This window comes from Ambystoma mexicanum, chromosome 1p (genome assembly GCF_040938575.1).
Source record: "Ambystoma mexicanum isolate Mex_15411 chromosome 1p, UKY_AmexF1_1, whole genome shotgun sequence".
Lineage (NCBI taxonomy): Eukaryota > Metazoa > Chordata > Amphibia > Caudata > Ambystomatidae > Ambystoma > Ambystoma mexicanum.
In genome coordinates this window covers 855,260,837-855,275,683 of record NC_090921.1, presented here as the reverse complement: position 1 = coordinate 855,275,683, position 14,847 = coordinate 855,260,837, and the positions used below count along the sequence as shown (strand labels likewise).

The window sequence follows — 14,847 nt, the reverse complement described above, 5'->3', positions numbered from 1 at the left end:
ATAATCGAGATTCAGGATGGGGAGGGTCATGCTTTTTAAATATTTAAAAAATATAGATATTTTATTGGTTTTTTATAACTCACCTAATACCCTACCTAAACTTGGTTTCTAAGCGTGGATCTGGGATTCCAAGACCAGTGTGTTGCCCCTCTGCTATCCTCCATTCACTGTTTGGTCCGTGAAACCTGCTAATCTGGGAATACTCTCATGGTATTACTCAACACTTAATTTGGTGGAGCAACCGGTTGAAGCAGAACAGGAGTGTTACCTCTGGGGGTCTGGCTTGCCCTCTCTTTCCTCCGCAGACAGGGCAAATCTAGAAGAGCCCATAACCCCAGAAGAAGTCACCTGGGTAATCCATGATCTTCCAGCTAATAGACCCCAGAGACTTGATGGTCTGTCAACCGTATTTTATAAACAATTCAATTCTTCACTAACCCTATATCGGGTGGAACTCTATAATAGCTCCATTACTACATGGACAGTGACCCCCATCTATAGGAGAGTGAAATTTGATACTATTTGCAAAATCAGAGAAAGATGGCAAAATGACTGATTTGTATAGACTCAGATCAGACGGAATTCATTTCTACACATCAAAAATTTGAAAACAACCACAGAGCGATCAATGTCATTGGTTATGCTAAAACTTGTAGGAAATCGTTGGCCCTCCTTTCGATTAACGCTGAAAAAACATTTGATCATAGTGATTGTAAATTCATATAAAAAAGCACTAACTTATTTTGGCTTTGGTCCCAATTTTATGAGTTACATATTGACAGATTAAGTCCATCCCACAACTCATATAAAAAAAATGTATGGGGTATTGTGCGACAATATTCCATTGGAACGCAGAACAAGGCACGGATGCCGATTGACCCTGCTACTATTTACCGTTTCTATGGAACCCCTGGCAAATGGATTTGTCACTCTTACTGTCCAGGGAATTGGCATAGGGCCTTCACAGCATAAAATAGCTTTATTTGCAGACAACCACTTATTTTGTATGCAGCACTCTACCGAACATAGTGTCTAACCTGCAGGACCTTTGCTGAATTGCCGGATTTTAGGTTAATTATATGAAAACACATATATTAAACATTTCGTAATTCAAGGAGACAGTTGGCAATCTAAGAATAGATTTGAATTCCTTTTGAAGGAAAATACATTAAAATACTTGGAGATTAACCTGGTGAAACTCATCACAATCTCTTCCAAAACATAACATCCCGAACCTGCCATGCAGAATTAAGAAGGACCTGGATTTGTGGGTAAATGAAGAGAAATCATGGCTGGGCAGGATTACTCTGCTGAAGATGACGTTGCCTCCTAGGCTATTATATATCTTTCAGGCTATAATATTCCCGAAGAAGATCTTACAAGGAGTGCAATCTCAAATGTTCCAATTCATTTGTGCCAAAGGGACACCAAGGTTCTCCCAAAAAAATGATGATGTCATTTAAGTGAAATGTTGCAATGGGAGTCCTGCACATAGGGGGCTATCTGTTTGTGGGCCAATTAGTGCCCATCTTTCATTGCAAAGAAACCCTCTCACAAAGATTTGGGCGGAATTAGAGCAAAGTCGGCTAGTCCATCCATTGGGGAAGTGTGGGTGGCCCCCTCTGAGGTTGAGAACTGCAATAACCAGCTTGCTCTCAGTCACTAAAAGTAGCCCTACAACACAGCAATAAGGTGGTAATGACATTGCATACCATCTCTCATTCATCACCACTCCCTTCAGTACTGGGAAATTTAAATGTTCTCCCCTGTCTTCACTCAACAAGATTCTGGCATTAGCAGGAGGGTGGGCTGGATAGAATAGGACAATTATGCATAGTGGGAGTTTTCCTCACACTTGATCAATGTAGTTAAGCATTAACACTACCTGAAGCTGCTAAATTTACATACCTCCAGATTGGACATTGGAACAATAGCAGCAAAACCAAACAAGCCTGTGGTAGGGACACAAGATGTTTGAGACCTTTTTATAGGGGATCCTCCAGCCCAGAGAAGCTCTGCTTTACAAAGATCTGAAATACTATCCATATGAATCATTCTCACATATCTAAATGGGAAGAGGATCTGGGAAACGATACAGATGACATCTCCTGGTATTGTATCTAGAGGAGAGCTGCAAGGTCTTGAACATGTGTACAGTTGAAAGAGAATGCCATATTGATGCAATTCTCAATATCTGGTGGAGTTGCACACTGATTTAAATATTTAGTAAGGAGATCCTTTCAGACATTAATAGGGTGATGGATATTGAGCTGCCACTTGACCCAGTAGTACTACTTCTAGGTAATGAAAACCAGGAAGGCCAATTTTTTAAAAAATGCAAAGGATGTGAAACAGATAACACACTTGTTAGTCATAGCTCAGGTTATGATATTCCACTGCACTCTTTCTGGACTGATGGTCATGCATGTGGTACAAAGAAGCCATGAATAAAATAACAATCATGCTAGGGAACGAGATGCCTCAATATCTTGAAACCTAGAGATTATTCATTCAGTTTGTTCAGCAAAACGATTATCTAGACCTGCATCACAAACCTTTAGCTCTACAATCCTTCTCTCTTATTTAATGTGAATGCCAATATCTGGAAATGCCTTTTTGTAACGAAGATTTTTTTTTCATTTATGTTATTTGTTCAACATTGAGCTATATGTAAGTTGTTCTTCAAAGTTCAATTTGCAGCACTGCCATATAATTGCTGGATGGATATAATAGGAGTGGCTGTAATTGGTACTCATTATGATGAGGCATACAATCTATTAATTTATTCATTGTCATGTCTTCCTCTACGATACGTAAAAAATCTATCAAATCTCATTTTCTTTAAAAGAATGAGAGAGATTTTGCAAGCAAAGACTACTTTGTTTCATCACAAAAATATGGCTTCCTCATTTTCAGATGCCAAATGTAATCTCGCCCCTGCTGCCACCAACAAAACTGAACACTTTTGATTTACAAGCATTTCATTATATGTTGTCACAAAATATAATTGTCATCTCGGTTACAAGATATTGATAATTTCCTCCTGCCTCCAGAAATATCGAAGATATTACAGCCACATAATCCCCTACTCCTGCCACATAATTCTAATATTTTTTCTTCATGAGCAACATGTGTTTTCTCTTGTCACAGAAAAAGATGGCCCACTCAGGTATGGCCACCTAAAAAATGATATCCCCTGCCTCCACAGACTTCTAATACTTGTATCTGTCATACATTTTTTTTTTTTTTTTTTTTTTTTTATTTTTCATTCAGTTTTTACAAACTTTTTGAAAACTTTTTTTTTTTTTTTTAAACACTTACTTCTTACAAAATCGCAAAACACTTTTTAAAATATAACAATTGCCTCTAAAAGCAAGAGTGTACCTTGCACTGGAAGACATTTTTCCCCTTTACTTATCTCGCCTACACAATGATGTCTCTATATTCTGGCGATTTTTCTAGTTCTCTTTTCGTTCTGTACGCTTTGTGCCTTCCGTTTTCAGAACTCTGAATGTAGAGTTGATGACTTCCTTGATCCGTGTCTCCACTAATCGTCTAATCATTCGTTTGTGGTTAATTTGTCCTTATCGTGTGGAGAGATTTCCTCTAGCCGCGTTTGCATTTGGTCGAGGAATCGCATCATTGAGAACAGCAGGGATTTACTTTCTCCGATGTGGAGGTGTGTCCACCATTCCTCCGTACCATATGACAAGACTCGACATCTCTCTTTCTTTAAGCATATTTCTCGTTGAACTTTGAGTTCAGGACAGTGCAGGACTAGGTGCTTTAGGTTTTCATCTTCTTCTGCGCATAACCTGCATTTCGAATTTCTTGCCGCGATCTTCCTTCGATTTATTAGAATCTCTTTCGTTTCATAGATGTTTAAGCGAAATTTCAAGTATAGTCTTCGCAGTCGTTTGCATGGTGATAGCATTAGGTATTTCGCTATTGTGTTGCGTCTTTTTGCTTCCGGTGGAGTATTCAGCATACTTTTGTGCGAAGCTCTTTTTTCGTAGGTTTCTATCCAGTCTCTGTCTAGTAGTTTTCGTTTTACTAGCTCTGGATTCTGCCATAGGGTGTTTTCATCTGAACCCAACTGCGCCAAGATTTCTTTACATTGGTGTTTCCACTCCCCTAATGCTGATTTTCGTTGTCCTTTGTCTTCGGTCAGGAATTTGGCGGGGGGTAAGTTTGCTGCTTCATAGGTTTTTCTGAATAGCGCTAATTTGTTCCAGGTGATTCTCGCGTTAAGAGTGGAGAGTCCCAACTCAAACAGTACGCACGCTGTAGGTGTGCTTAGTGGGATCTGGAGAATCTTTTTCCAGAAGATGCTTTCACAACGGGCCCATATTTTGTGGTCGCACCCGAACATGTTCTCGGCACCATACGTGAGAATTGGGCATACTTTACTTTGGTAGAATCTTCTTACCGCTTCATAGGAGAATTTGCCATATTTTTGCTGTAGAATGGTGGCTTGTGCTGTTAATAATTTGCAGCTGTTTAAGAGTTTTTTTGTCATTGGGGTGTCATTTATACTCGAGTTGATTATTGTCCCCAAGTATCTTGTGTGCGGCACTTTGTTTAATTTGTTTGTTCCTATGGACCATGTTGTTTTTTTTTTATTTGTGAGTCTTCCCCTTTGGTTTTCCAATACTAGGATCTCCGATTTAGCCACATTAATCTCAATGCCTAACTCTTCGACAAAGGTTCTTAGAGCTGTGAGTTTTCTTTGAAGCCCTATGGGAGTCTGGTCTATAATTACCATGTCATCCGCATACATGATGTGATTTATTGGGACTCCGTTTATGAGTGGCGGGAATGCGACCACTGAAGATAATGCTGTTCCAACTTCCGATATGTAGAAGTTAAACAGGGTCGCTCCTAGCGGGCACCCTTGTTTCACGCCCCTCTCTGTTGGTATGGGGTTGGTGAGATTTCCTTCACGATCTAATCTCACCTGTATATAGGTGTCAGAGTATAGATCTTTGATGGCATGAATGAGGCTCTCATTACATCCTCTTTCTTTAAGTTTTTCCCATAGGATTTCTCTATCCACACCATCAAATGCGTTCGCCATGTCGATAAAGGCGAGATATATTTTTCTTCCTGATCTTATGGCGTCAATTTTTAACAGGTTCAGTATCAGCAGGTTTATACTACAGCCTGTACCTTTGACAAAGCCTGACTGGCGTTCGTCATATACTTTGTTTTGTTGGATCCACTTCTTCAACTGGGTTAATAACATCGATGCGAACACTTTTCCCACAACATCGAGTAGGGCTATTGGGCGATAGTTGGCGGGGTCAGTACGGGCGCCCTTCTTGTAAATTGGAACTATAATCCCGGCTTTCCATGTCCCTGGGATTTTTCCTTCTTTTTTTATTGCTTTGAACAGTGTATAACAAAAATTTGACCATTCGTCGATGTTTTCTTTTAGGTCTGCATTTGACAGGCCATCAGGTCCCGCCGCACGGGAATTGTTACATCTTTTGATGGTCACTCGAATTTCATCTTTTTCCATCTCAATTTCCCACGGCTGTCTAGTGCCTTTAATTGATGTCTCTGATGTTTTTCTCCTTTGAAATAACGTTGTGTAGTGTTTTACCCACTCTTTTTCTTGCACCATGCTTGCTAGCAGTGCCTTGTCGGAGTTCTGTGTGTTATTAATAATGTCCCAAAATCCTCTAGTGTTCTTTCGATTTAATGCCATCAGCATTGACTCTGCATCTCTTTGTTCTGCTGTTACTCTACGTTGTTTGTTCCAGTTATTGTACTTGTTTTTCGCCTTTTTTATCTGAGTTTCCATGTCGGTTGCCTGATGTGCCCTGCATTTCCGTATTAATTTCCTTAATTCTCTTTTTTTTCGTGCGACTTCCGGATCAAACTGATGCTTTCTGTGTTCTAGTCTCAACGACAACGTTTTCTTTTTGACTTTATAGATTTCGAGCAATTGTTGGTATTCTGTTGCCGTCGGAAGATTCTGTTCGTGCGATCTCCCTACTAGTTCGGTGATTGTCTCAATATCGCGTCGTTTCAAGCGCAATCTGTTTCGGCCAGGCACCACAGAGGGATCTTGTCTCCATTGCTTCCGCTCCTCAGAGATGTTCTTGTTCCATTCAGCTACTACTATGTTGTGGTCGCTGTGGTTAGTCAAGACTACCTGGAAGGAGTCGATTTCCTGGAATATGTTGTCAGAGACAAAGATGTAGTCTAGTATTGATTTTTGTGTTCCTCGTTTCCAGGTTGGTTTAGCTGGGGTGTCACCATTTATCGCTCCGTTCAGCATTACTAGGTTTCTCAGGGACATTTCGTTGAACCAACGTTCGCAATTTGTTTTTTCTCTATGATTTACTAATACCTTAGCTTTCGCGGTCTCAATCAGCTTCATATTGAGATCTCCACACAGTATTAGTAGTGCGTTTGGGTCACCTTCTAGTGTGCTGTCGATTGCGTCTAAGATGTCATCCTCAAATTGTCGATGTGAATTCGCTGTTGTGTTCCAGTACACATTTAAAACATAGATTGTCTGGTTGTTAGTTTTTGACGAACACACTGCTTCAATACTTGTTTTTTGTAAGTGGGATGATAGATTCCACGTTTCTTTAATTCTTATACCTCTTTTCCTTTTAATTAGAGTTAGTTGTCCTGACATTGGGCGACCTTTTCCATTGCAGATCGCCGGATTGAAAGCTATTTCATAGCCTTCTATGTAAGGTATGCAAGATAGCCATGTTTCTTGCATACAGACAATGTCGGCATTTCTCAAGGCCTCTGGTGTTGAGTTCAGTAGGTGGTTAAACCCCCTCGTGTTCCAGGAGGTTATTACCAGTTTTCCCTTTTGGCATTAGCTCATAGGTGCCTCATTTAAGGATTTTGCTATCCATCTCCATGATTGGGAGTCTTCTTCAGTGGTCGGTGTGTTTTTGCATCTTGTCCTCTTTGGATCCTGGAAGTTCACCACTGTTATTCTAATTTTTTTCTGCTTTATCTCTTCCAGCGAGGGTTGTATGCCGCTACCTTCCTCGTTTTCTTCCATTTTGTTTTCCTGTGCTTCATTTGCTATGTTTTTCTCCTGTTGGCTTTTCATTTGCGCTTCTTTTTTGGTTGTCAGCTGAGCACCTTTTTCATTTTCATTGTCACAGTCGTTTCCTCCTAGTGCATTGTCAACCTCATACACTTGATAGCCAGCGTTCAACAATTGTCTCTCACCCATCATTATCCTTTCGGCAACTTTTTTCTCAGCAATATGGAGCAATACAAATTTCTGGTTTGAGTCTGCTATGATTTCCACCCTATCAATTTGTGGACTCTTTAGAGTTCTTAGCGTCGGGATCTTTTGGAATATCTGCAGTATCGAGTATCTGTTTAAAGCGGGGTCATTCTGTTTGTGGTCAATTTTTTCTACTAGTATTCTGTATCGTGTGGAGTTCTCCTCTTTCGGCGATTTCCAACTGTGCTCGATTGCTTTATCTGTTTTTTTTTGGTTTTTCGGCAATAGTGCTGTAATTGGTTGTAATTCACTCTTCTTTTGGCACTTCGTGTCTTTAAATGTTGGATTAGGTGATGCCCCACATGGTTTACTCGCCACAAACGTTTTTTTTTGTTGTTGTGTGCTCCTTTTACGTTTCTCCTCCAACGTGCAGAAATGTTTGCCGTTTTCCTCTTTGGGCTCTTTGTTCTTTGATATTGTGTCTACTTTTTTTGGGGTCACCGGCCATTGGAAGACTCTTTTGCCTACTTTCCCTGTCGCTCCCTCTTGTTCGGGTTCTGTAGGTGTCTTACATGTCAAAGTTGGCTCTCCTCTCCTTTTGTCTTGTTGGATTATCGGTTCACACTCGTCAATTGTCTCACTGGCGTTGTTTTCATCGACTTCTTCATCAGCCTGTAAACTGTAGGTTGACATGTTTAATAGATTTTCGTCGTCTTCGCTTTCCTCCTCGATCGTCACTGGTGTTTTTGTTTTTCTTTCATCCTTGGTTTTCTCGATCTGTCTAGTCTTACCTTTAGGTAATTCTTCTATGGCCGTTATTGTACTGACCTCACTCGAGTCTGGGCTGCTTTTTTTGTTATTCGTGCCCGTTGGCTCAGTGTTGTTTACTGTAATGGTTAGCGCTTTGATGTTTCGGAAGAAGTTTGCAGCGCTTCGTGAATTTTTGGCTTTCTGCCCTTGCTGATTTTTGGATTTCTTTTTCTGATTGCTCTGCTTTAAAATGGCAGGATTGTTTTTAAGACTTAAGCTGGACCTCTTATTTGAGTTTCTAGGCTCAAAGATGTCAAACCATTCCACTTCGTTCTTCTTTTCAGCTATGGTGTTGACTTTGTTAATTGACAACGTCTGTCTCATTTCTTTTCCTTTCGTATTCGTCCTAGCGTTGTCTACAGCTACACTCTGACACCCTTCTTCCTCGTTTTCAGTCTGTATAATCTCAATTATATCCATTTCTTGGGGCCTCTTTTTTTTTGTTGCAGTTTTGAGGGAGATTTCGTTCATATTTTTGCCTCCATCTTTACTCTCTTTGGTGGGTTCCTTTTTCTTATTGTTTTTCTCTATGTTGCCTCTTTCGCTTACTCCATCCATAGGATCCTTTGTCTTTTTTGGTTTCTCTGGGCTATCACTCATCACACTTGGTGTTTCCAAGTCCGTCACAGAGCAACTGCTTTTGTGCTTCGTTGTTCTTGTCGGTGCAGATTTTAATTTTGTTGTTTCCTCATTTGTCAGCGCTGTGACATTGCTGTCAATTGTGGTCATATCATGTGTTATGTCTGGGTTCAATTGGATTTTTGCTGGGAGTCGGTTCTCGTTTGCCTCTGCTCTATGTTCACGATCTTTTTGTAATAGAGTCAGGGCTTGTTTCGTCACTTCTGCCAAGAGTCTTTTATCTTCGATTGTTGCTTTTACGGACTCTCTTAGCGCTGTTAGAGATATGTCATTGCCTCTTCTAGTTTCCACGACTTGTGCCGTCATGTCCGTCATATCTATTTCGAGCTTTACAATTTTCGAGTTCAACAGGGCGACTAATGTTGTTTGGTCGCGAAGGCTCTCATTTAGATTTTCATAGAGTTTCAGCAGCGGAGCTACCGCTATCGTCGTCGCGGACATTAAGACGGGGCTCAGCCTTCCAATTATCGTCTCGACCAGTGTTGTGACTTCATCCGAAGTGTGCGTAGCCATCGGAGTTGTCTCATATTGTTGTCTTTTCTTTTTTGAATGGAGAGACTCTGCTTCGCCTTCCGACTCAGGTGGTACCTGGCTCTGTATTTGTTCCCTTACTCTTTTTGGTGTAGGGGTCAGACTCCGTCTCGTGTTACTTTTAAATCTTTTATGTCCGCCTTCGAGTTCTAGATCAGAGCTTAGTTTTCTTCTGCATCTTTTTTGTGATACTGCAATCTCTTCGTTTCTAGACTCGAAGGAGGGAGTATTTGCTTCTAGTATCATCACGTCGTGTAGGCTCTTTTCCTTCGATCTTTGCCACTCTGCTTGTGGGGTTGTTCTTCCACATGAGTGTGTTTCTGAGTTCCTTCGTCGTTTCGCTAGATTGGAGTTCATTTCAACTAGGCCTCTCAGCACCTGGTCAGCGAGCTCTATTGAGTCCCTTCTACATGGTGTCTCGGCAGCTCTTTCCATTATGAATCTTTCTTTCCGTCTCGCGTCGCATGCCTTCGTCTCCGTGGGATCTCCTTCGGTTGTAGCGGTACTATTTTCCTCGCTTAACTTCGATGTACTTTTTTCGCTGTTTCCTAAAGCGTGATCTTTTTCCTTTTGAGTTTGTGAATTTGAAGCTTTGCAATCTTTGTTATGCATGGTAGCCACTCTTGTCCATGCCAGTAGCTTTAAAGAAGAGCCAGTGTGTGTTGATTTAAGTGTGGCCTCGTAAGTACCATCTGCGCAATCTGATGGGGACACGCTTTGTCTTCTCGCACCCCCCGTAGATGTCTCGTTTGTTAACTCGAGCGTTTCTGCTGCTCTCTCTTCTGCTGGCACACGAGTTATTTCCTTCAGATCTCTCTTCTGCTTGTTGACTTGTAAATCTTGTTTCGTTGGGTCCGCACTCCCCTTTACTTTTTCGGGATGGGCACTGCTGCTAGTCTGGACGTCCATGTGTGTAAGATTCAGGGTGGCTTTCATGGACCTTCCTCTCTCTGTCCTTGTTGTATGTATTTCACTCATGGACCTGGTACGTTGAATTCTAACATTAGATGTTGTGGCGACAGGGTCGGCATGTATCATAGCAGTACAGATCTTCAGTCTCGCCCCCCATCATTCTCTCCTCTTCCAATTGTGTTTGCATCACGTCTCTTTCAGATCTCATCGTGTCCTTAATTTCTTCAGTTTGTGTTGAAGCATTAGGGGAGGCGAGGGGAGTCTGTGCTTTTGTGTCTCCTCCCCGTCCTTCGCTTTCATGTATCCAATCCTCCGGGCAACTGGTGTCCCCCTCCACTGAGTCGTCGTCATCCTCTTGGTATTCTGATTCGCTTGTTCCTTCACGGTCGCGGTCAATAACAGTGCTCGACTCTTCGATGGTTAAGATTGAGACATTGTCCTCTCGGGTTAATGGTGAGTCGTCATTCCTCTCATTTCTTGATCTCAGCGGATCAGCACAGTGGTGCGTTGAGAGTGAGCTTGATACATGAAAAACTTCTGCTCTCATTTCTCTCACTCTTTTCTCTTCTCTCCCGACGGTTGCTGGCTTCCCCTGCATCGCTGTTAGAGTGGTGTGAGCACCCTCCGTCGGCGGATTTCGCGTTACTCTCTCTCGTTTTGCGTTTGCTCGCATGTTCGGGGGAGTTGTGTCCCCCGTTCTCATCCTTACTACTTCTGACTCGGTCCTGTCGCGCAAGGGGCAAGGGGCACACTTTGCGCACTTCGAGTCCTTCGAGTCCTTTTATCTGGGCTCACTCGTAGCGACTCAGGGTAGAGTTGCTGGTAATGGACGTGGAGGACTAGGGGGGGGGGCTCGCACGCGCAGCTGTTCTTACCCGTTCGATTCTTTTACGCCTCCTTCCTCCTTCTATGGGCGAGATTTCCGACGGACCTCCACGGACCTCCAGGGAACACAGGAAACACTCTGTCCACTCCGCTCCGCTTCGTTTTCCTTGGGCTCCGCGGGAACACCGCTCCTGATAACCTCCACTATTCTTCTCTGGGTGCGTGCTTTTCTCACTACGCCTTTTCCTTGCGTTCAATAAGCAGAAAATCTACAGCTGCAGTTTCCTTGAGGAGCTGTATACTGCTGTGAGCTAGTGTCCGTCCAGTGCGCATGCATACATTTTTTTTTCTCATATAAACAGACGACCCGCTCATTTGCAGAATATGAATATAATCTCACATTCCACCAAAGAAGTGCAAGTAATTATTATGCAAGCAGGTAGGATTTCGTCTCGTCATAAAAAAGATGCCTCCACTACATTCGAAAACTATTTTCCACTACATATTCTATCATCAGCTAATCAATTACAACAACTGGGTATAAGCCCCTCTTTTGAAAGATGTTTTTCTTTGCAAACCACAAGTCTTTTGTTAGATCTCAAAAAGATGGAATACACTGTTACAGGCACCAAATAAAACATCCTCCTTCAAAGAACTGAAAGGTATTTTCTTTGCAAGCAAAGAGTAATGCGAGCAATCAAAAAAAATGATACATTGTTTTTCTGTAACTAATTGTATTAATCTTTGTGCCAACAATGGAAACCCTTTTCCTTTAGAAGCAACACATAGCCTTGTCATAAAAAAGATGATATACTGAGTTACATCAAATATTACATTGACATTCTGACAGCAAATACTTACATTCCAGCAAACACAAGTGCCCTCTAATGTGTATCAAATTATTCTGTGATCTTCTCTTCGTCACTCTTACAAGAAATGTCTTATGCATGTGTGTCATGCAAGTTGGTCACTGTGATTTTCTCCTCCCCTTGCAGTCACAAAAATATCTCTTGTCCGATTCCAGTTTTCAACCTCAACTTCAACCGAATCCTGTGTATGTCCTGTTTACAAAGGAATGGTTCTGAAATGCAACTTACCATGACTTGTTTATACTACTTTGGCCCAAACCACCCAATGTGTCCTACTTGTTTCTATTGAACGACCCAATTGTTGTGATAACCCCTCAAGGACAAAGGAGAGTAGGCAACGCCATTTATTGATCTGCCAAGCAATATATTTCCTTTCTTCTATATCCTCCAGGCCAGCTTACCTGGAACTCCAGGAACTCACATTCTCGTAGAGGTACATTGCAGCACCGTAATGGATGTAAGCTTGGTGGTCACCCAGGATACAAAGCCAATGTATGGGAGTTGTATAATATGACCAAATGTGTGCCCAGGATAACCCAGTAGACCCCAAAACCAAATAGTGTGCCAGTAATGAAAACTGAATTCTCAAATGGAGGTGCACATGGGCTTCAGTCTTTAATAATAAGGCTACCTGCAACATTCTGATGTGTTTCATGCTTGTGAATGTACAGGACGATGTACAAAACGTTGTTGTGCATCTGGGTTTAGGTTGGTAGTATTTCTACAATATGTCATTAATGAAAATCACTTCGATTTGCTGTCAAAACAGGAATCAAATAAATACTGATGAGCGAACTGGTGCAATGTCTATCACCACCCACTCACCTCACAGGCAAAATACATTTAACATTTTTACAATTTTGATTTCATTTAATTTTTGATTAATAATGTTAAGCACGGTATATCACATTTCTCCTGAGAGTATAGCATAACATCACGAGGGCTAACATCAGTTTGTAATTCCCCCTACCATAGGATGAAATAGCAACTTTCATAGGTTAATGATGAATACTTTTTCATGAACCCCGGTAACAACTTTTGAGCATTATCCGTACAAATTCAGAATATTTATATTCGTGCTTGACTGGAGCGGGTTCTACTAGAAATGCTATCTTTAGCAAAAAAATGCAAACATATGAGCTTGAATTAGTCAATGACCTCTCAAGAGTGCAGAGCATAACTGTCAGCACAACAGTGCTCCATTATACATCATACGATTCCAGTGGGAAATGGCATCCAGAATGCCCATTCAAACACAAATTTTCATTTCAGCAAAAGATGTCGCTTCATTCTGACAATAGCTTCATTAGGTGAGCTTCCAATACATTCCTATATGTGACTGTTTTTATTGCTCTGACTTATCAGCTAATTATTAGTCATATATATTAGCACATGAACTGCCCCACCTATTACCACATGTATCATAGAGGTTCGTTTGTCTTATTGGTATCTCATCCAATCAACGGCCCGATAATGAAACGTTGGTCAATAATACGGTAGATCCATTTGCCAAATATTATATGAGGCGAAGTCTCCACATAAGACCTTCTTGTCTCAAGTAGTGTCATTCCCTGTTGATGGAATAGTTAATTAATTGCAGCATTCAAAGAAAAAGTCAACAGTACTTAAATAAAACAAATCAAAATATCTGTATATCTACTCAGTGGCAAAAACAAGATTTAAACTAATTTAAAGGCGAAGTCAAAATGTTGGGAATGCCAGCAATAGACCACTGCCCAGACAAAGTATTTGCCTAATGCACAATCCATCACATTACAAATGCATCTTCCTCTCACACCTCAACACTATTTCACAAGACTTACTTTAACTCTAGCATGGTTGAAAGTAACCTAATGTTTAAAGCAAGTGTTGCAAAGTAGCGGTTTAATGTGAGCTAAGTTTTTTTTTTTTTTTTTTTTATGGGAGTCAAAGTGAGGTATGACAGGGAGGGGTGAAGACTCTTTTGGAGACAAAGCAGGCACTGGGCATTGCTGCCGGTCTTACCCACTACACCCATAAGGTGTGTTGGCATTTCCGAGGGCAGAACCATAGACCCTAACCTGGTCCAAGTAGCCACTGGCTATCTGCAGGGCTTGCCCAATGGGCCAAATGGATGTCTCAGTGTTTCTGGGAAAAGTGGAATCCCCAGGGCAGGCAAGAACGGTCGTCAATAATATAGACTCACCATAGGGAAGAGCTCATTTTGGGTTACTTTTAAGATTAGCGTTGTTAGATGAATTTACATGACATTTTCCAAAATAATAAAGACCTTACTCTAAATTATTAAATGCATTATGTGATTTCATCAAAGCAAAGGCAAAGTTAGAGGGGGAGTCTACACATTTTACATTTCTCCTTTATTCCACAGACAAATGTTCTGTTTTATCTATGGCCCAAAATTCTGGATGCATATGAGTGAAACTTTCATATGGAATGGCCATATGGTCACAAAAACATGCTTCCACATATATGCTGCAAATCATTTCAATGGTTTCTTTTGAATGCGCCCAAAAGTATGCAAAATGAATTAGTGCTATTAGGGTTTGCCCGCTAACTTTAATCCGGGTGTCTGTTTTCTAAAACGTTTTGTTACTGGCATATTGGGTAGTTTGGAAACGTCTTATTTGAATGTGTCAACACAAAAAGTACAGCGTGGTCAATTTATAAATTAAATAAAAATCACAATTTCCAAAGGGAATTAAAAGAGAGACAACATGAGCAGTGCATGGTGCTGGCTCAGTTATTTATCCTAGTATATTTGTTAGATTTTAATGAAAATGATTACCCTGTAAATTATCTAAATAAAAACATATATAATTAAATATGTAAACCTATGTTGATGAATTTGAACTATCCAAATAAATTAATGTATATAGGGGGTAATTCATAGAATTCAGCGCACAAGTGGCGCACGCGGCTGGCGCACAGTGTGCGTGTGCGGCAGTCTGCGCCAGCCACGTGCGCCAAAATCCATTTCCGCGCACAGTGTATTCATGGATTTCAACATCCATAACCAGCCGTGGCGCAGAGTAGCGCAGCGACCCTGCAGCA

General features: G+C 41.1%; 1 protein-coding gene across 1 annotated transcript; it reads right to left on the bottom strand.

Moving 5' to 3' along the window:
- Positions 1-6,844: 6,844 nt before the first annotated feature.
- Positions 6,845-10,099, bottom strand: LOC138514589 (muscle M-line assembly protein unc-89-like). Its single transcript, XM_069630062.1, has one exon. It carries the CDS (start codon positions 10,097-10,099, stop codon positions 6,845-6,847), a length of 3,255 nt encoding a protein of 1,084 aa, XP_069486163.1.
- Between the last annotated feature and the right edge of the window lie 4,748 nt (positions 10,100-14,847).